At 38.3% G+C, this 22,257-nt stretch overlaps 2 protein-coding genes across 4 annotated transcripts in view; one reads left to right on the top strand and one right to left on the bottom strand.

The window, feature by feature from the left end:
- Nucleotides 1-4,382, bottom strand: part of AIMP1 (aminoacyl tRNA synthetase complex interacting multifunctional protein 1) — a 66,325-nt gene extending 61,943 nt beyond the window's left edge. Inside the window, exon 1 of one of the 2 annotated variants that reach the window (XM_030564515.1) lies at nucleotides 4,300-4,382. In XM_030564515.1, coding sequence (XP_030420375.1) covers nucleotides 4,300-4,301 — 2 coding nt within the window. In that variant the 5' untranslated portion in view covers nucleotides 4,302-4,382. The remainder of the gene's footprint in view (nucleotides 1-4,299) is intronic. The other variant, XM_030564516.1, reaches the window with a different exon arrangement.
- A 107-nt stretch (nucleotides 4,383-4,489) lies between these two features.
- TBCK (TBC1 domain containing kinase) overlaps nucleotides 4,490-22,257 on the top strand; it is a 185,875-nt gene continuing 168,107 nt past the window's right edge. The window contains exons 1-3 of one of the 2 annotated variants that reach the window (XM_030564512.1): nucleotides 4,490-4,806; nucleotides 17,146-17,374; nucleotides 21,700-21,772. In XM_030564512.1, coding sequence (XP_030420372.1) covers nucleotides 17,182-17,374; nucleotides 21,700-21,772 — 266 coding nt within the window. In that variant the 5' untranslated portion in view covers nucleotides 4,490-4,806; nucleotides 17,146-17,181. The remainder of the gene's footprint in view (nucleotides 4,807-17,145; nucleotides 17,375-21,699; nucleotides 21,773-22,257) is intronic. The other variant, XM_030564511.1, reaches the window with a different exon arrangement.

Genomic DNA, 22,257 nt, shown 5'->3' with positions numbered 1-22,257 from the left:
TCACTCAGGGGTGTGAAATCTATGTAAGTTTGTAGCTGTAGTGGCTCCAGGTAAAATACATAGCAGTTACATCAACTAACTAAATAGACTTAAGTAGTCATACAGATATTTGGAAGAAAAACTATTATGGAGAACATCGCTAACTTGCAAAAATGGACAGACACTGATGCATTGTTTCGTCCTTTTCCATCCTACAGATTTCTCATCTAATGAAAAGTGTCAAATCATAGACTATCACTGTTCAGTCAGAGGTTAAAATTATAGTTATAATCATGTTGGATCACCTCAATTAAGGCTCCTATTTCTCCAAGTTTAATTATTTTTTGTACATTTTAAGCCCAAATTTATTTCCAACTCAAGTTTTATGATCTGTAACAATGAATCTTGAAATAAAGAATGTAAGCAACTACAGAAAAGTCAGAAAAGACTCCGATAGTTCCAGTGGCTTCTCTTGCTATTTTCATACATGACAGACATCTTTATTTTCCTTCCTGGGTAAGCAAAATATTTCATTTCTAATCTGTCCCTTTAAACTTATCTTCTGGTCTCAGCATTAGGAGTGAAAATTTGTGTTCCCATTTTATCCCAAATATTTTTTTAAATTGCTTTTACCGAAGGTACTAATAAATGTATAATAGGGAATAAGCCAAAAAGGTCTTTTCCATGTCTCTGAAATCTAGCTAGTATGTCGTTTCCCAGCACAGGAACATTTATCACCACATATCAATGTCTGATGTGCAAGACAGTTCAAGATCCATGGGGCCCTATTATTCTCTCAAAAGAAACAAAGTAATTCCCAATGAAGTAAAGGTAGTAAGACAAAAAGGAAACAACTGTGCCTCTGTTGATTTGCTCTAAGATTTTCATTACTAATTTTCTGAATTACATCTGTTAAAATTAAACATGCAGCTCCACTCACTGTTTCAGAACTGGAGCATTTTATGCTACCAGACCCTTCACTGGAGTTATACAATATTCCACCTAATATTTTGCTAACAAATTCAAAAGTGTATTTTCAAATCACTTTAAAAAGGCTGCATAATCTTATTACATTTCAATTTTAAACACTCTCCCTCTAAGTTTTTAAAGGAAATCTTGTCATTACCAACAACCAATGAAGCATATGACATCTTCAAGTCCTGTATTTCTATATGGAATTAAAGTAATGGAAAGTACTGATACCCTTGGTGGGGATGGATAGAATAGCTACCATAGATATGAAAAATAATCATGTATTGAATTAAGATGAGACAGGTCTCTGTAGACACTAGATATAACAGCTGAAGAAGAAAGATTAACCACATCATGCTTTACTAACTAATGGCTGCCCGATTATACATAAATTGTATCACCTATTAATCCAGGGTCTTGTCTACACTACCTGCAACTTCAGGTACGTGAATAGCGTAGCCGAAGGCGATGTACTTAGATCTACTTACCACAGTGTCTTCACTGCGGTAAATTGACAGCTGACGCTCTCCTGTTGACTCTGCTTGCGCTTCTTGTTCTGGTGGAGTCTATGGAGAGCGCTCAGTGGTCAATTTATTGCGTCTAGTATAGATCGATCCCCGCTGGATTAATCGTTGCCTGGTAGTGTAAATAAGCCCTTTGATTCCTAATGGAGGCTCTGGTAATTCTTTCTTCATAATTTCCAACCTCCTCAAAGCATAACGAAAATTCTGTGGTCTGAACTGTGTCAATAAGACAATATTGGAAATGAGAGTGAAGAGCAATAAAACAGAAAATCTGATTATTGGCCATGACCAGGGTCATGTCTACAACTTGCAAGACAGTGAAATGAAATTCTTCCAAGGTCATGTTAGAGGGAGAGGGAAAGGTGATCTTGGCACATCACAGCAAGGCAGTTGTCATTCTCTACCAAGTATTATAAAGCAGGTAGTTTGCCTATATCAGACACTTAGTAACTTCTGTAATTGGAATATTGTTTATAAAACTTTCCCATGGTTCATAAAGCTCTCCAAACATAAGAAGCATGGTACAATTGTCAATTAAGGATAATATAATTGTATACTTATGCCGTGTCTTACATCCAATATATATTAAACCTCTGAAATGCAACTATCCTTTCAGTTAAGGATAGCAGTCAGCAGGTGGAGAACATCAAGAGTGCATAACAAAGACAAGATGTCATTTCTGACCAAAGGCACTGGGGATTAAAGTTTTATTAAAAGCATTCATGACATCTGACCATTCATGAAGGGTAGAAAGAAATTGCCTTTTTTGCTCTCCACTGAAAGAGCAACAAACAGTAAACTGCATGGGATGCAAAATGAATCTGAAGGGCCAAAAGCCAGGAATGTGTATGTAAGATCTTAACTACAGTTTCTGTTAAGAACTTTTCAGAGTCCACAGCTTGGTCTGGGCCATGAGGGTTAGCTAACAAAGAGCAATATATGGCTAAAAGAAACAGGGAGTAGACAGACAACCTTGCATGTTTCAAGTTGATGAGCAAAGTCAGCATGACTCCAGATGGTGAGCTGTAATTGGATGTCCTTATTGCGAGTTATAGACACATGAAGCGCTGAGAAGGGCCTCGAAGTTAACTCCCTGGTGCAGGAAGGAGATCGTGGTACAATATCCCTCAGATGCCACACAGAGTTCAAGGAGAGGCTTAACATAATTGACATCAGTTATAGACACCCTCCCTTCACAACAGATGCATGCCAATCCTAGACCATAGAAATGTAAGGATAAAACAACTGTTATTTTAAAATATTAATTACTCCTTCTTTGCTTTTAAATCTACAGCAGTGGTTCTCAAACTTGTTCTGCCGCTTGTGCAGGGAAAGCCCCTGGCACGCCGGGCTGGTTTGTTAACCTGCCGTGTCCGCAGGTTCAGCCGATAGTGGCTCCCAGTGGCCGCGATTCACTGCTCCAGACCAATGGGGGCTGCAGAAAGCGGCGTAGTCCCATATCACTTACGTAATCCAAAATATACTCTAAGATTTAAAATGTATGTATGTATTTATATTTTTAATCTTTTCAAATGTCTCCATTGAGGGTGGGGTGAACGAGTTGTTATGCTACTTCATTCATTCATATTTGTACTATATTAAGCCAAAGAGTGCAAGTGTATAAAATCATAGTTGTAGTCAGAAAAGTTTGTATACAAAATGATGCCTCTGCAGTCAGCAGATTTCTTCTATGTCTGCATTCTAAATGACATTCAAGGCCCCATGTATTTTGTGGCTATAGAATATACTCATCCATCCTTTACCACAGAATTGTCTTCCAGAATTTAAGCTTTCATTTACAAAATAATACCTCTAATGCAAAAAGAGCCTTAAAACTATAACCCAAGTGTTAATCAAAACACTACTCACTTCCTGAGCCTGCAGACAGTCTGAAACAGTAACTCAAGGGGCATTAACTGTCATTTGATAGATTGCTAGCCCTGAAACGTGAAGTTTAATAACATAAATGTAAGCGTTTAACTATTTCACTACTCATCCTTAAACATACACCTAAGGTGTTTATCTATACAGTTCTCACACGTGGTCCCACATAGCCCCAGCTGCTTAAAGCATCAAAGTCTACAGCTTCCCCAGATAACTCCTATTATGCGGCTGGACACTGCTGGTACAAAGACACGTTGCTGATCACTGAACAGCGTGAAACAAACACAACAGCAACACGGGGGCTGCCCTAACGGCGACCGACTTGCACACTTCATCCGGAGCCTGCGTTGTCTGACGAAAGGGAAGCTGCTGTGGAGCCTGCCCGGCAGCACCCGGGTCCCTGCAGGGGGAGGCAGGACAGACTTGGCGCCGCCCGCCTGGCCAACATCAGGCTCTGCCAGTAACAATGCCAGCAGCAGGCGCCTGCTGCCGTTAAGGACCGTTAGTTCGGACGGGCCAGCGCAGCGGGGAGGAAGCCGGAGCCCAGGCCCTCCGGCGCAGCATCTGCTGAGCGGAGCGCTCCTAACCGACAGCGCAACAGCCCGCGGGGAAGCGCAGCCACCGAGAAAGTGGCCTGCAGAGCCCGGATCACCGGGAAAGGCCAGAACCCGTCACAACGCGCCGGGCCGGGCTCGGTAACTGCCGGCCCCACGATGCTCACAGTGCAGTCACCTCCGGGGGCAGAGCCGGCCACTACCCTGGCGAAACGGCTCGGGGGGGGAGGGGGATATGCGCGGTCCAGGGCGGGGCTGAGCCTGGCTCGCGGCTCCGCACGCACACTGGGGGGGGAGGCGAAGGGAGAAGGAACAATGGCGGCCTCGTCGCGTTCAGCGCCGCGCATCAGCACAAGAGAACACGGCCCGACCCGAATAAAACTCACATGAACCGGGGAAAGCCAGAGCCCAGGCCACCGCCTCCACCACGGCGCCCGGATTAGGAGCGAGAGAAAGGACCCCTCGGGGCTGCCCTCAAGAATGCCTGCCACTGAAATGGATTGTGCAACCTTAGCTCCCCTAACGAGCCATTTATAATAGCTACATACCCTCCGCAAAGAGCCCACGTCTGTACCCTGAATTCGCACGGAGAGAACCTCACTTTATAAATAATTACAGTCGCTAGGCATCAGCGATGTCACCCTCTTCCCCCGCAAGAGAAACCAGGGTCCTTTCCTAGCGCCGGCGCTTAGTGCTGAGGTAAGAGATGCAAGGGGGCAGTCAGTTCTGCGGCACCTGTTCGCGGAGAGGGGTGGGCGCTCGCGCTCGGGAGGCGGTGACGTCCTCGTAAAGGGTCGGGGACTTTCGGAGACACGCAGCAATGTTTGGAGTAACAGCGGCGGCGCGAGGGCCCTTGTAGGTGGCTCGTGCCTCGCGCCCAGCAGCTGTAGCAGGTACCCGCCCTTGTGTCCTGTCTTGCCCCGCTCCGCTGCGGACTCGCTGCTCTCCCACCAGGCTCTGCTGCTCCCTGCGCGCCGTACTCCCGGGGGAGGAGGGTCCTTGCAGCCACTACCCTGCTGGGCCCCGCGCGACATACCCCTGGTGGGGCTCTGCAGCCAGACTCATGTGCCCTGTGCACAATATTCTACTGCCCCTTCACTTAAGCTGTCCACGTTCTGGTGGCTTTTTTCCATTTCCCCAATTAAAATGAATAAAATTCTGGTCCTTGGAGAAAGAGAAGATGTATAGGATTGTATCTAGCCCATCCTCTTCCTGAGAGCCAGTGCAGGATTCTTCCTTGCAAGATATTGCTGTTTCAGTGCTTTTCAGAATGATGCCTTTAGAGCACTTCTGTATGGCCCCCAAACTGCAAATCTTATCAGTCTTTCAAGAAGTGATTCTTCTTGCTACTTGCTTCAAGGACTGAAAACTCCAGCTGCTAGAGGTGAGGGGAAAACCATGTGGTGAGTGTGGAAGCCAATGCATTATTTCTTGCAAAACTAACAAAAAGAAGTTTTGTCTTTTTCCTTACGAAGATAAACTTACCATGAAGTGAGTATAAGCTTGTAGTGAGCTGCTTTCTAGAGTCTGCAGATAGAGAGCTACAGAGACTATTGCTCTTGGTAGCTTTGCCAAGTAGGTGCAGAGTAAATTTACATGACTTCCTTTCACTTTCTCTTTTGCTTTTCAAAACTCTAGAAAGTATAGCAAAACCGATAGAAGTCAAGTCAATGTGGTTGCATGGTAATCTGTGAGTAAGGGCCGAGATGGAGTCCAACTATTTATGGGTGAGGATGCCCCCAAAATGACAGCTGAAGTAGAGGAGAGTTTGGGGAGTAGCAGAGTAGTGGATTCCTAACTGCTGAAAGGATGAAGGCAGAGAGCGTCTTCCTTCCAGCAGTCTATAATGAGAGGGAGAGGCATAAAATTTATTACCCAACAGTTACCTAAACAAAGATAGAGCCCTTTGATCAGGGTCTTGGGAAAACAATATTTCCATTGCCCATTTTCTTGGGGTGAGACTACCTTCTCGCGATGTGCTGCCTTTGGCTCTTCTGCTGGGCCTACTCTCAAATTTCCTATCTACTGCTGGCTAGTAGGTAACGGATAACTGTATCAAGTCCTCGCCCGGTCTGAGACTTGCAAGCTTTCCTGCAGCAGTTCAACAATTCTAATTAAAATAAATCTTCACCCTGGGAAGCTGCTTCATGTCTTTTATTCCCTGAATGTTTGTGGATGATGCCTAAATTGAAGGGGTAGTAAATATAAAGGAGGACAGAACTTTTTAAGTGCAAAGTAACCTGGAGATAGTAAAGCATGCCTTGCTGCAATGAGAATGCCATGGACCTGGGAGAGAAGAAACAAATATTGTGCATTCAGAATTGAGGGAAGTGATCAAGCAGCTGCATCCAACATATTAGAATTAATTATTTTTATGTTGTTTTCTTAATAGTTTCCAAATATTACTTTTCTTGTAACAAAATGCCATAGTTGTAACTAAGGAATTGGGACCATAAGTGTACATATGAGGCTCTTGATGGTCTGAAATATGAAAATGTTTGATTTAAAAACAAAACAAAAATCCTCAATCTTCTAGTAGTCTGTTTTAGTTTTAACCTTTATAGAAAAAGGGGCTTTAACTACTTCTTTTAGAAGACTTTCTCACTTTGTTCCATGCCTGGATTTCGTTGTTAGAAGAGTCAGGCTAAAATGTACATACAACAAACAAAACAATTTCCGATTAATCTTTTCCCACTTTTGCATCCTCCTTCCAATAAGAGAGACTGGGGAGTGATGTTATCTGCGTAGTTTCTTGCTTTCACTGTTTTACAAGTTGCATTGTTCTGTAATGAAAATAATGGACACCCTGGGACATGAAGGGGCAGGAGACATGAGCATGTTTAGCTCTTCTGTATGATATAAATAAGCCTCTTCCTCAATTCTTGTTCAGTCTGAGCTGAGACCTAGTTGTTGGATTGTCCTCAAGGACTCACCAAATACACAGTCTTTTTACATAATTTTTTCTTTAATGAACAGACCACATCTGAGATTTGTCAACAATTATTTTTGCAAAATCTAATGCACAAAAATTGGAATTGGGGAAAAAACAGAATTGAAAGTAAAATCGAGAGGAATTCTTGAAAATTACAGGCAGGTATCTTATTGCAGAGTGAATATAACTGAAATGTGAAATAAACAAAGTATGACTACAGTATTTAGGTGGAGGACTTATAAGGTTTATATCTGCTAAACTTAATAAATGATACAATAAATCTGTTACTGTCATTGTACAATAAGTTTGACAGATCCAGTATATTTCTGTAAAACTGATTCCACTTATTTTCTTTTTTCTTAAATCTACCTAAATATTAAAATATTTAAGTGGTTACATTTGGTTCCTCAACTAGTTTGGATAGCTATTTTGTACTTGTAGAAGGATTGCTTCTCATTTCAAAGATCATCTGTGTAGCCAAGGGACTTTTAAAAAGAGGAAGTAAGGCTATTTAGGCATACTTAAATGCTATCACATTTTCATTCTCAAGAAAAGTCTTTACAGTGGGAAGTTCTTGGTCAGAATCTCACACTTAATTACATTCAGATTTCTGAAACTATTGGTAAAAGCAGTTTAGTGAAGCAGTATTGTTTCCATTAAAGTTTACACTGTGTAATTCCATGTAAGTATATCTAACTAGTTTACAAAAAGGTGGAAAGATGTCAAGGTAGTAATTTAAGTGTTTGTATGATACATTTGACCACCAGAGCCTAATTCACTGCCTTTTATGTCCAAAGAGTCTCCTCTGTATCTCTTGTACTTTTATTACGTTATTGAAACTGAGTTTTGTCCCGCCAGTTAACTATTTTTGCATATTTTTATTATGAATACTAGTTTTAAATGAGTAGTTCCCAAACTCAGGGCTGTGGAGTGCTTGCTTGTGATCATTGATAGCTGATTGATCACATGGTCTGGTTTTTGTTTTTTGCTTCCAGCTGCTACATTTTAATAAAGACAGCTAAAAATGCTTTTTCTCCTTAATCTTGCTTTTTCTAAATTAGCAATTGCTGTAGTTGCAGTGGGAATGATAAGGGATTGGGAATGGAACAGAGGATGGTTCATGAAACAATTTCTTTTAAGATATGGATTTGGTTAAGATAATCAACTACATTAGACATGTTTGGTTGCTCCAATTTTTTTAATTATTACTTTAAAGGCAGGATTGTTTTAGTCTATTTTAATTCTGGAAAACTGCATTATTTAAATAAGAAACAAAGTACCTATATTTGCAAAATTTAGAAACGTATATTTGTATTTCTGTTTCCTATAGTTAGAGGTGGACATTCTAGTTCTAATACCTACTACATTTGCTGAGGAAGACTTAATTCATCCATGGTTTGTGCACTGGAGGGACTTTCCAGCATAGGGGTTGAGCCTGCAAACGTTTATTGCTAGCTGAAATAATCACTAAATGGGACTACCCATGGTCATGTGCGCTCTACGTGGTAATAAGTATTTGCAGGGTTTGGCATTAAAGGAAAAAGGTACCATGAGACCCATTAGTAGTGTTCACCTCACATATTAACTTATTAAAAATATTAGGGTGGTAATAGGCTATTACTGGTATTGGTTAGTGTTTGTGGGTCCTGTAATGGAGATCATGGAATTGGGAGTATGTTCTAGGCATGGGATGCAGCATGGTTCACTTCTGAGACTAAAGTTTCTGCGCAAGACCTTCTTAGCGGATGTGTTAGCCTATCATGCCTCTTTTCTACCTCAGATACTTAGCATATCATTACTGGAAGCAACTACTTCATTTTTTGCCATTTTGAAAATGCCAAGGTACAAATAAACACTCATCTTTTTCCCCCTAAGCTACAGTTGTTTGTTTAAAGTTTTATTCATGTCTAGTTGTATTGCAAAAATAATAATAATAATTGCTTTGCTTATCATAATGGGTTCTTACAGCTTATAGAATTGTTATATTTTTCTGTAACAAAAAGGCTTTGTGTACACTCAAAACCAAACAAGCATGTGTGTCTATGGGGTGAATGAGTTGGTTTATATGTTAAGTCTCCAGTCCCACAAGCACTTGGGAATGTGTTTAACTGTAAGCATAAGACTGTGTGTGTAAGAGTTTGCATAATCAGGGCCTTACTTTATAGAAGACATACAGTTAAAGTGTTGATATTGTGTCTTGCTCTATACAGGCAGACCCCTGCACTCCCTGAAGTCACTGAGGTGCTAATGTCTATCTATGTAGGATCAGGGTCAAATGAATGTACACTTAACTGAAGAAATACAAAAAAAAAGTATATCTTTAAAAAAAATCTGTGTTGGGTAATATAATAAAGCATTACTATAAAAAGTTAGACTATGCTGTTTCTCATTTATTTTCTTAAGATAGCAACTACATAATGGCACAGAATATCTGAGATTACTTCTGAATTTAGTATTTTTAATGCATTCATTTGTGGCAGAACAAATGCTTAATTCTGTCATATGTTTGTAGATTATATTTGCTGTGTACAACAATCTTGTTTAAAATTTAAACCAAAATGGCCAAATATCGTCTCATTTTGTTGCAAATCAGGATTTTCAAAATATGAAGAAATGTCAAATCTGAAGTTCCATTTCTTTTGTCAAACATCAAATTTCAGTGTGTACAGTTAGGCAGCGTTAGCTTAAATACAGCACACGTTACCTAAACGTTAAATATACAGCCCATATATTTGTTATATTTACACTCCAGTCAGTTATTTCTACATTCAGTGTATGTTTATTTTAATTTTTTGTTTTAACTCAGAGGGAGAGTGATTCACAAAGGGAAGCTGAGAAGGTGGCTATGAACAAGGTGGCATTCCTTCACTAAAAAGCTACTCTTGACTAGCATATTTTTTTAGTAATTATTGCTAGTTGAAAACTTTTCCCTGCTTTATTTTTCTTGGATAACTTTCTCAGTGACAGAATGACCTTAATTTAATGCTACAGGGCAATATTAAGCTAGAAAGGGGGGAAAAAACCTAGTATTCAGATTCCTCAGTACTTTCTAAACAATTTTATTTTACTAAGTGTGTTGTTTCATGTCATTCTTAAGATTATGGAAAACTGACTGGCATGTAGAGAACACTGGGGGTTGGGTTGGGCTGCTAGGTGCCAGAGAGTGGCCAAGTCATCACACATTGAAACTCAGCTTCTGACTCCCACATGTATCTCATCAGAATAATCCACTGAGCCTGCCTGGCTGGGCTCATATTCCTATTTTATAGCTTTCTCCTTACCTGAGCTCTGATGGCTTAGTTCTCAAATTTTGAATATTTATGACTCCACCTACCAGGGGAATTTGCTCATGGATAAATACTGATCCACCCAGTGACTAGCATCCCTTAATTTCTGGATGGTTCTGGGCACTTCAGGTAAATGGCTTTACAATGTCTTACTGCATATGTACACAGAGATACATACACAATTCTCAGCGACTTCCCTCTGTCTCTAAACAAATAAACAATCCGCATGCCTTTTGCACTGCAGAATTTTTTGATTTTTTCCGGGGTTGGGGGGGGAGTTACGTAAAAAGTGAGAAATAGCAGTGTGTGGAGCCAGAAAGGAGCAGTGCTGAGGTCAAAGCAGAACACTGGGAAGAAGGGACCACAATCTTCATAGTACCTTGGAACTGGACAAAAAAAACCTGCTATGGCTGCAGATTGTAAAAAAAAAAGACCCTATTTGGGAATATTTTCAAGAAATTCCTGTCCCACTAGGTAAAAAAGGAACACATGCCAAATGTAAACAGTGCAACATAGAGATGCAAGGTCTGGCTGTCTGAATTAAACAGCATTATAAAAAAATGCTTTTCAGAGGGCAATGATTTTAAAAATGATTATGTGGACATGACTGAATAGTCTGGATCAACTAGTTAGTAAATTTATTTATGTGCCATTCTTATGGACTGCCTACCATATTTTATGCTAGTAAATGATCATTTAGATTATTGTCCTATACTTGTGTTTTGGGTGGATTACTTTACTTATGAATTTCAAAACGTTTTCAAAATATAATTGGTATGTTACTTTGTTATGGGAGTATTTATCAGTTATGTTTTTACTGTTACTGGTGGACTTCTGAAGTCGACTTATTTTATGATAATCAAACATCCCAATAAAACTTTACTTTTAAACAGGAAATCTTCACCTAGGAAGTTATGAATTTTAACTTTTTTTTTCCAAAATCATAGATTCATAGACTTTAGGGTCAGAAGGGACCAATGTGATCATCTAGTCTGACCTCCTGCACAAGGCAGGCCACAGAATCCTACCCATCAGCTTCTATAACAAACCCCTAACCTATGTCTGAGTTATTGAAGTCTTCAAATTGTTCTTTGAAGACCTCAAGCTGCAGAGAATCCTCCAGCAAGTGACCCATGCCCCACACTGCAGAGGAAGGCGAAAAACCTCCAGGGCCTCTGTCAATCTGCCCCTGAGGAAAATTCCTTCCTGACCCCAAATATAGCGATCAGCTAAACCCTGAGCATGTGGGCAAGACTCACCAGCCAGCACTCAGGAAAGAATTCTCCGCAGTAACTCAGATCCCATCCCATCTAACATCCCATCACAGACCACTGGGCATACTTACCTGCTGATAATCAAAGATCAATTGCCAAAATTAATCTATCCCATCATACCATCCCTTCCATAAACTTATCAAGTTTAGTCTTAAAGCCAGATACGTCTTTTGACCCCACTACTCCCTTTGGAAGGCTGTTCCAGAACTTCGCTGTTTGGTATGGTGCTAGAGATAAATGTTTAAATAGATTTAGATAATCCTTATTTGTTAGTTAATTTCCTTTTAAAACTGGGTTTAGAATAAATCGTATAAGTGGTATAAACAGCTGCAGTAGGAGGAATCGATTATTTATAACCTCCCTTTTTTTTAAAGCGGTGAACTGAGTAGCACTCAATGAGGGAGAGTGACTTTTTTTTAGGGCTGTCAAGCGATTAAAAATAATTGCGCGATTAATCATGCTGATAAACAATAGAATACCATTTATTTAAATATTTTGGTTATTTTCTACATTTTCAAATATATTGATTTCAGTTACAACACAGACAACAAAGTGTACAGTGCTCACTTTATATTTATTTTTATTACAAATATTTATACTATAAAAAAACGAGGGGTTTTTCAACTCGCCTAATACAAGTACTGTAGTGCAATCTCATCATGAAAGTGCAACTTACAAATGTAGAATTAAGTACACACAAAAAGGCATTCAAAAGTAAAACAATGTACAACTTTAGAGCCTACAAGTCCATTCAGTCCTACTTCAGCCAGTCGTTCAGACAAACAATTTGTTACAATTTGGTTCCAATTTGCAGGAGATAATGCTGCCTGCTACTTGCTTACAATGTCACCTGAAAGTGAGAACAGGTGTTAGCTACAACAGAGCCATGCAGGCATTGCAAGATATTTATGTGCCAGATGCGCTAGCGATTCATATGTACCTTCATGCTTCAACCACCCTTCCAGAAGACATGTCCATCTGAAGATGGGTTCTTCTCGATAACAATCTAAAGCAGGGCAGACCACATGTTCATTTTCATTATCTGAATCAGATGCCACCAGCAGAAGGCTGATTTTCTTTTTTGGTGGTTCGAGTTCTGTAGTTTCTGCATCCAAGTGTTGCTCTTTTAAGACTTCTGAAAGCACGTGCCACACCTCATCCCTCTCAGATTTTGGATGGCACTTCAGATTCTTAAACCTTGGGTCGAGGGCTGTAGCTATTTTTAGAAATTTCACATTGGTACCTTCTTTGCATTTTGTGAAATCTGCATTGACAGTATTCTTAAAATGAACATGTGCTGGGTCATCATCCAAGACTGCAATAACATGAAATATATGGCAAGATGCAGGAAAAACAGACATGCAATTCTACACCAAGCGGTTCAGTCACAAATTTATTTAATGTGTTTATTTTTTACGAGCATCATCTGCATGGAAGCATGTCCTCTAGAATGGTGGCTGAACCATGAAGGAGCATATGAATGTTTAGCATATCTGGCACGTAAATACCTTGCTATGCCGGCTACAAAAGTGCCATGCGACCTCCTGTTTTCACTGTTAGGTGACATTGTAAGTAAGAAGCAGGCAGCCTTATCTCCCATAAATGTAAACAAACTTGTTTGTCTTAGCAATTGACTGAACAAGAAGTAGGACTGAGTAGACTTGTAGGCTCTGAAGTTTTACATTGTGTTGTTTTTTACTTTTATTTTTGCAGTTATGGTTAAAAATCTACATTTGTAAGTTGTACTTTCGTGATAAAGAGATTGCGTTACAGTACTTGTATGAAGTGAATTGAAAAATACTATACAATTTTTTTATCGTTTTTAAAGTGCAAATATCCCAAAACATCCAAAAATATTTAATACATTTCAAAATTTCAATTGGTTTTCTGTTGTTTAACACTGCGATTAATTGTGATTTTTTTAATCGTGATTAAATTTTTTGAGTTAAATGTATGAGTTAACTACAATTAATCAACAGCCCTATTTTCTTTTAGCTTAGGAGTTTTAACATAAGAGGTTGTGAGTCTCCATCATCTGCAGTGTCTACAACTTCAGTGTCATCTGCAGGTACAGTAGAACCTCAAAGTTACGAACACCAGAGTTACAAAATGACCAGTCAACCACATACCTCATTTGGAACCGAAAGTACACTACTAGGTAGTAGCAGAGACCAAAAGAAAAAAAAGACAAATTCAGTACAGTTTTGTGCTAAACATAAATTACTTAAAAAAAAAATTAAGAAAAGCAGCATTTTTCTTCTGTATAGTAAAATTTCAAAGCTATATTAAGTCAATGTTCAATTGTAAACTTTTGAAGGAACAACTATAATGTATTGTTCAGAGTTACGAATGTTTGTGAGGTGTTTGTAACTTTGAGGTTCTACTGTACCACCAGCAGTGCTACAACTAAACATATGTCAGACAATAAATTACCTTTGTGTTTAAAAAACAAAAAGCTTCATCATCCAGTAAAACCACCGATCATAATCAGGACCACCAAATTCTAGCAAACCACCACAGATGAAAAGATTGTTCAGTTTGTTTATGCAACAGATTCTTCCTTTTGTCTTGTTCAGAATAAACAATTCAGTGACATAGTTCAGTCATTATGACCAAGCTACTCTCCACTTAGCAAAGAAGACATTGCTAGAAAGTTGCTGGATGTGTGTATGAGAAGGAAATTTAACAGTGTGCAAAAAACATTGATGGGATTGTTAATCGGCTCTATTGATCAAGACTCAGTGTACACAATGACCTAATATTATGTGCTTGTGTGATGACAGAAGATGGGGTTGTTTATCTCTCAGAAACAATTGACCCATCAGGAAAGGCCTATATAGAAGAATATTTAAAACTGAACAAAAATTCACATGTCAAGTGTGCAGTTTTTTCACAGATAATACTGCAAATGTAGCAAAGATGAGAAGAAATCTAGAAAAAAAGAATGAAAGAAACCTGACACTTATAACCTAGCACTGTGCAGTGCTCATTTGGTGCATCTTTCAGCCAAAGACTTAAGTATAACTTAAGAATAAAGGACAATGTTGCTGAAATTATTTCTATAACAACCACTTTGTTTCGTTTTTTTCTGAAGAGAGCAGGAGGATCCAAATTAATTCTTCCCCAAGATGTGCGATGGAATTCAGTGTTTTGAACTAGTTATTAAGAGCAGGCCTATTCAGATGGCAATTTGTGAACAAAACGGTGACAAAATTGATGGAACTATCACAAGCAAAGTAGATAACATGGGACTAAAGAGAAATGTAAAGATATGCTGAATATACTGAAACATATTTCCATAGCCTTTGATAACTTCAGAAAAAATTCTGCTGTATTGCCACTGTTGCTGAAATTTGGAAAGAACTTCAAGAGACATGGAAGAAATACCCAACAACAAACTTAAATTGCAGGCAGTAAAGAAGCAGATTTTCTTGCCAGTACTGTCAACCCAAAGTACAAAGGGAAGGTGCTTAACTGCTGAAAAACATGCTGCTACTATGCCATAGGCATCTAATAATCACTCATCAATCATGCCAACCATAATATATTTCAGGGCTGGAGGTGAACCATTCAAGTAGTACATTTTTGCTGATGTTTTAGACAGAGTCACCATTCAACTGGTGGAAGTCACTAGCTAAGCACCTGGATCCAGAGTTTGTTGAAGTGCTAAACCAGCTTTTGACAGCGCCCTCTTCTGCAGGCTCAGAATATTTTCTTTATTTGAACTAATTCAGTAGATTGGGGTTTGAAAAAGGAGGAACACTTGTCTTTCTCTTCCGGTGTATGAATAAAAATGAGGAGGTTTGGGATGTACTAATTTGTAAAAGTTTGAAGGAGTAAGTAACTTAAGAGACTGTTACCTCATTTTCAAGAGACTTAAACAAGTAGGAACTTAAGCTCTAGTCACTTTTACTTAGGCATATTTGAAAGTTTTCCCAGGCTGACCTGAAATGATCAGTTTGGTTCACTGACTGCGGTTAATCTTTCTGTTTCTTTAATGAATCATTTTAGTTGTAAATATGAAACATGTTTTGATAATAGGAGTTTATGTATCCAAAACATTTAAGGTTTTGTTTAATAAATATAAGTATTATATGCGGTCTTGTGTGTTTAATTAAATTCCAGTTACCATTGTAATGTGGCTTGACACAAATCATGAGCTAAAAGTTTAACAAAATCATAAATGAATTATTACTTAACATAGTAAAATATACAATTAATAAGCATCTGAAAATATTAAGGTATAGAGTTGCTTAAATAGATGTATATATTTATAGAGTTGCCTTCTAAGTAGAAAAAAGATGTACCTTTCTTAGAAAAAAAATAACTGAACTACAAACTGAAATAAGAACGAGTACTTGTGGCACCTTAGAGACTAACAAATTTATTGAAATGTTCATCAAAATTATTTATTTAAATTGAGACATTCCACTTGGTGATTTAAATTGCCTTGCATTTAAATAAGTTCACCCTGAATGCCAAGTTAAAATTCCATGTTACTCATTTTACTCCTTACTCTATCTTCCTTTCTGTCCTTCCACTCACCTTTGTAGTCTTTCTCACATGCCATGTGCACGCACAAGCACATGCTGTCTCTTTCTCAAGCCCTGGCAACAGGAACAGTCATATCTAATGATGGCCTATGCTTCCAGGCTTCACAGCCCAAAACTGATTGGGCAAATGGGTTAAGCAAAGTCATAGAATCTGATGCATCAGATTCTGATACTTGGTCCTTCGCTTCAAGACATTAGCATTCAGCTGAAGAGGCATCATATGCCACTTTGGGGAGTATGTGTAACCTGATCTGTCATACATGTATTTATTGGAGAGTGGGGGGAGAGAAGGGTACTTTTGTTTTTGTTTTGTTCTTGGATTGCACAGTGGTTACATATTTTTCAAAAGAAGTGCTAGTGACATTTTAACTGTAAATTAATTGAAATGCCATGTAATGCTTGGCCCAGACTAGGGAACCTGCTTCCCCAGGAGATAAGAATGATGATGGAACTCACCACTTCCGGAACTAAAAGCAAAGCTCATTTTTTTAAAATCAGTATTTCCAATAACTTTTTCACTTACAGACACCTCACTTGCCACTCTTACACATGAACATAAACAAACAAAACCTACCAACTAATCAAGCTGTTTCTCCTATTTGGCTGGGAAAGAAGTAGGAGGGGAAGAGAAACTATTATTTTCTATTTTTGAATACTGTACTTATGAGATGTTGATATACTCCAGTAATGAAGGGTTATATGAGGTACTAAAGATACTCAACAAATAGTGTTGAATTTTGAGAAACTTAACGTGTGGTCTGCTAGTATGTGATGTGGTTTTAGGAATATATTTTTCTTTCATTCCATTTAAAATCCATCTTTAACTGTCAAGATAATGCAGATGCTGTTTTATTTTAAGACTGCTTAGCTTCTTTTGTTGGTTGCTTTATTTAACTTGATATTAACACAGTCTTCACTATAAATCTAAAGTTTATTTTAATCCCTAAACATTGCTTAACACTATCTAGCTGCTCCATTACTTTTGTAATGCAATAGGGCTGCATAATTGTGATACTGATGCACAAGTGTATTTTTTGTTTTGTTTTGCTAAGGATTATGCTTCAGTGGCTTTATTACTTTTAATCTATTCTATCTAAAAATTTTGGCAATATTAATCGTTTGTTAATCAGCAAACCCTTTTTGCCATAGCTAGAAATTCACTTAAAATCTTTCATTTTCTTTTCAGGAGTGTGCATTGCTTGGAAGGATTAAAGGGGGAAAAATGTTTCCCTTGAAGGATGCTGTGATGGGTGCCTCCACTTTCTTTGCTTCAGCTCTGCCACATGATGTCTGTGGAAGCAATGGTCTTCCTCTCACGCCAAACTCCATCAAAATTTTGGGTCGTTTTCAAATCCTTAAGACAATCACCCATCCCAGACTTTGTCAGTATGTGGACATTTCTAGAGGAAAGCATGGTGAGTGTTTTCTTTCCTAGGGAAATTGCATTTTTTTTGCACGAAGGTATTTTGCCATAATGATTTTGTTGATGTGTGAAGATAGCTGCCCCAGTAAAATTTTTCCTTTGTTGCTTACATTGGAGAAATTGTGTGAATTTTGTTTTCAAGTCAGCAGTGTGCCTTTATCTGGACTGACTCTTTAGCAGTCTTATTGCTCTGTCATTACACATAACAAAAGCAGATGTAAGAGGTAATATCTTTCATTGGACCAACGTCTGATGGTGAAAGGGACAAGTGTCACTCTGAGTACCTTTCCCAGACCTGAAGAAGAGCTCTGTGTATCTCGAAAGATTGTGTCTTTCAGCAACAGATGTTGGTCCAGTAAAAAGATATTATCTCACTCACCTTGTCTCTTTAGTATTTACAGTCATCTCCATAAAAGCAGATGTAGTTGGCTTGGCTGAAAGGGTCTCTGTAATCCAGTTACCCACATAACACGGAGTGATAACTTTTAGCTATTTACTCTTTTGCCCAACAAGTTCTCATCTCTCTCTTTTCTTTCCCTGCCCCCCCCCCATTTATTTTTCATTGAAATCTGCAGATTTTTCTATGCACTTGCCATGTGGGGTTCTGGAATTCATCAATTTGTGTCAATTTTTTCATATATTTTATTTCTTTAGCCTTTCTTTTAACCTTTAACCTTTGAAAGAAATATGTCCTACAGAAAGCGATCCCAGCAATTCCCTCCCAATTGTCTATTATGTCTTGAATCTTAAAAAGGAGTGTGAATTTTGTAAGGTAAATTGGCTTTAAAGTAGGGCTGTCGAGATTAAAAAAATTAATAGTGATTAATCACGAGCACCACAAATATTTGTGGATTTTTTCTACATTTCCAAATCTATTGATTTCAATTACAACAGAGAACACAAAGTGTACAGTGCTCACTTTTGTTTTTACAGTGCAAATATTTTTAATCAAAAATAAAGAAATTGTATTTTCAATTCACCTAATACAAGTACTGTAGTGCAATCTCCTTATCATGAAAGTTGAACTTACAAATGTAGAATTATGTACCAAAAAAAACTGTACTCAAAAACAAAACAATGTAAAACTTTAGAGCCTACAAGTCCACTCAGTCCTATTTCTTGTTCAGACACAGAGAAACAAATTTGGTTATAATTTGAAGGAGATACTGCTGCCTGCTTCTTGTTTACAATGTCACCTGAAATTGAGTATCAGAGGGGTAGCTGTGTTAGTCTGGATCTGTAAAAGCAGCAAAGAATCCTGTGGCACCTTATAGACTAAAAGACGTTTTGGAGCATGAGCTTTTGTGGGTGAATACCCACTTCATCAGATGACAAAGTGGGTATTCACCCACAAAAGCTCATGCTCCAAAATGTCTTTTAGTCTATAAGGTGCCACAGGATTCTTTGCTGCTTTTACCTGAAATTGAAAACAGGCATTCTCATGGCACTATTGTAGCCAGCGTCGCAAGATATTTGTATGCCATCAGCGCTAAAGATTCAGATGTCCCTTCATGCTTCAACCACCATTCCAGAGGACATGCGTCCATGCTGATGACTGGTTCTGTTTGATAACGATTCAAAGCAGAGCGGACCAGCGTGTGTTCACTTTCATCATCTGAGTCAAATGCCACCAGCAGAAGGTTGATTTTCTTTTTTGATGGTTTCGCATGTAAGTGTTGCTCTTTTAAAACTTCCAAAAGCACACTTCTTTTCCCTCTTGGATTTTGGATGGCACTTCAGATTCTTAAACCTTGGGTCAAATGCTATCGCTATTTTTAGAAATATCAGATTGATACCTTCTTTGTGTTTTGTCAAATCTGCTGTGAAAGTTTTCTTAAAAAGAACATGTGCTAGGTCATCATCCAAGACTGCTATAACATGAAATACATGGCAGAATGTTGGTAAAACAGAACAGGAGACATACGATTCTCCCCTAAGGAGTTCAGTCACAAATTTAATTAACACTTTTTTTTTTGATGAGCATCATCAGCATGGAAGCATTTCCTCTGGAAATATGGCTGTGGCATGAACGGGCATACGAATGTTTAGCATGTCTGGCACATAAATACCTTGCGACACCAGCTACAAAAGTGCCACATGAATGCCTGTTCTCACTTTCAGGTGACATTGTAAATAAGAAGCAGGCAGCCTTATCTCCTGTAAATGTAAACAAACTTGTTTGTCTTAGCAATGGGTTGAACAAGGAGTAGGACGGAGTGGACTTGTAGGTTCTAAAGTTTTACATTGTTTTGTTGAATACAATTATGTTAAAAAATATATACTTTTTTAAGTTGCACTTTCACCATAAACAGATTGTACTACAGTACTTGTATGAGGTGTATTGAAAAATACTATTTATTTTGTTTGACATTTTTACAGTGCCAATATTTGTAATAAAAAATAATATAAAGTGCGCAGTGTCTACTTTGCATACTGTGTTGTAATTGAAATAAATATATTAGAAAATATAGAAAAACATCCAAAACTATTTAAAGAAATGGTATTCTATTATTGTTTAATGGTGTGATTAATCATGTGTTTAGTTTTTTTAATTGTTTGACAGCCGTTTTTAAAACTATTAACTATTAAGGAAGAAACAGTGGATGTATTGTGTTTGTGGTCTGTGATAACTCTTTTATAACTGTTTAAGGTAATAGTTTATTTGGAAGTAACACTTTCCTACTAAAATATGGCGACTAGGCTGACACTGATTTTTATATAATATGCCTGGCAGGGGCAGAGCATTCCTCTCATTAAAAATAGCAAGATCAGTGTTTGGTGAATTTTGGTATGTTCTTCGAAAGTATTTTTGTTTTTGAAAGTGTGTTTCATATTACAGAAAGCTATCAGACAGGTATGTTATAGTGAAAATTAAACATGGAGGCTTCTCTAATACAGGTAGTCTTCACTATTCACAAAAATGTTCCTTTAGTAACAATTTTAAAAGTGACAGTTTCTTGGTGTTTTGAATTTATTTGGTATCAGAGTAGCAACTGTGTTAGTCTGTAGCCGCAAAAAGAACAGGAGTACTTGTGGCACCCTAGAGACTAACGCATTTATTTGATCATAAGCTTTCGTGGGCTACAGCCCACTTCATCAGATGCATAGAATAGAATATATAGTAAGAAGATATATGTACATACAGAGAACATGAAAAGGTGGAAGTTGCCATACCAACTCTAAGACGCTAATTAATTAAGATGAGCTATTATCTGCAGGAGAAGAAAGAAACTTTTGTAGTGATAATCAAGATGGCCCAGTTCAGATAGTTGACTAAAAAGTGTGAGGATACTTAACATGGGGAAATAGATTCAATTCGTGTAATGACCCAGCCACTCCCATATTCAAGCCCAAATTAATGGTATCTAGTTTAATTGTATCAAATTAATGGTATCACCCACAATTATTTCACATTTGGGGACAACATATACCTTCAGGTCAGCAGCACTGCTATGGGTACTCGCATGGCCCCACAGTATGCCAACCTTTTTCTGACTGACTTAGAACAATGTTTCCTTAGCTCTTTTCCCCTAATGCCTCTACTCTACTTGCTCTACATTGATGACATCTTCATCGTCTGGACCCATGGAAAAGAAGCCCTTGAGGAATTCCACCATGATTTCAACAATTTCCATCCCACCATCGACCTCAGCCTAGACCAATGCACAGAAGCGGTCTTTTTCATGGACACTACTGTGCTAATAAGCGATGGTCACATAAACACCACCCTCTACCGGAAACCTACTGAGCACTATACTTACCTACATGCTTCCAGCTTCCATCCAAGACACACCACATGATCCATTGTCTACCGCCAAGCTCTAAGATACAACCACATTTGCTCCAATCCCTCAGACAGAGACAAACACCTACAAGATCTCTATCAAGCATGCTTAAAACTACAGCATCCACCTGCTGAAGTGAAAAAACAGATTGACAGAGCCAGAATAGTACTCAGAAGTCACCTAGTACAGGACAGGCCCAACAAAGAAAATAACAGAACACCACTGGCCATCACTTTCAGCCACCAACTAAAACCTCTCCAGGGCATCATCAAAGGTCCACAGCCTATCCTGAAAGATGATCCCTCACTCTTGCAGATCTTGGGAGGCAGACTAGTCCTCGCCACAGACAGCTCCCCAACCTAAAGTAGATACATTGCAAAAGATGTATAATGCGGCTATATTCAGTGTATGCCAAGATATTTACAGTTCTCTAAAATAAATAGGCATTCTCTTTGTCACTAGCTGATGATATGTTGAGATAATGCTGTGTGTCCAGATTCTAAAATTGCTATTGGTGTATTCTTTTAATCAGAGAGGCTCGTGGTGACTGCTGAACACTGTGAAAAGAGTCTGGAAGATTTGCTGCGAGAGAGGAAACCTGTGAGGTACAGTATCAGGGAAAACATAGGGAGAGAACACACTAACCAAAAGCTTTAGATACCTTTTTTAAAGTGCAAACACAAATTTTCTTTATAAAAGTAGTTTGTTTTTGTTAAAGACATATGAATTTAATACTTATATTGGCTAATATTTAACCCTTTAAAGCACTGTCTTCCAGACTGCCAGACTTAACACTTAGGAGGGTTTGTGTATATTTCTTCAGACTCTAAAAGGTGAAGAATTTTAAAGAGAAATGTTTAAAATTAAGAAATACTTTTCTGCACACTAAACCTTGTTTTCATTTTAATAAGTGCTGTTTGGAACAGAGAGAAAGTTAAGAGAGAGGATGAGCATTTACATAAAAATCAAAATGTAAAAACAATGTTTACAAATTTGGCATTTGAGGTTTACACTTCTGACACAACGCAAAAATTTTCACAGTACATTTCTACACAAGTAATACAAATGTAGGTGTGTGCAAAAACTCACA

This window comes from Gopherus evgoodei, chromosome 5, assembly GCF_007399415.2.
Source record: "Gopherus evgoodei ecotype Sinaloan lineage chromosome 5, rGopEvg1_v1.p, whole genome shotgun sequence".
NCBI lineage: Eukaryota > Metazoa > Chordata > Testudines > Testudinidae > Gopherus > Gopherus evgoodei.
This window is presented reverse-complemented; position numbering and strand designations above follow the sequence as displayed.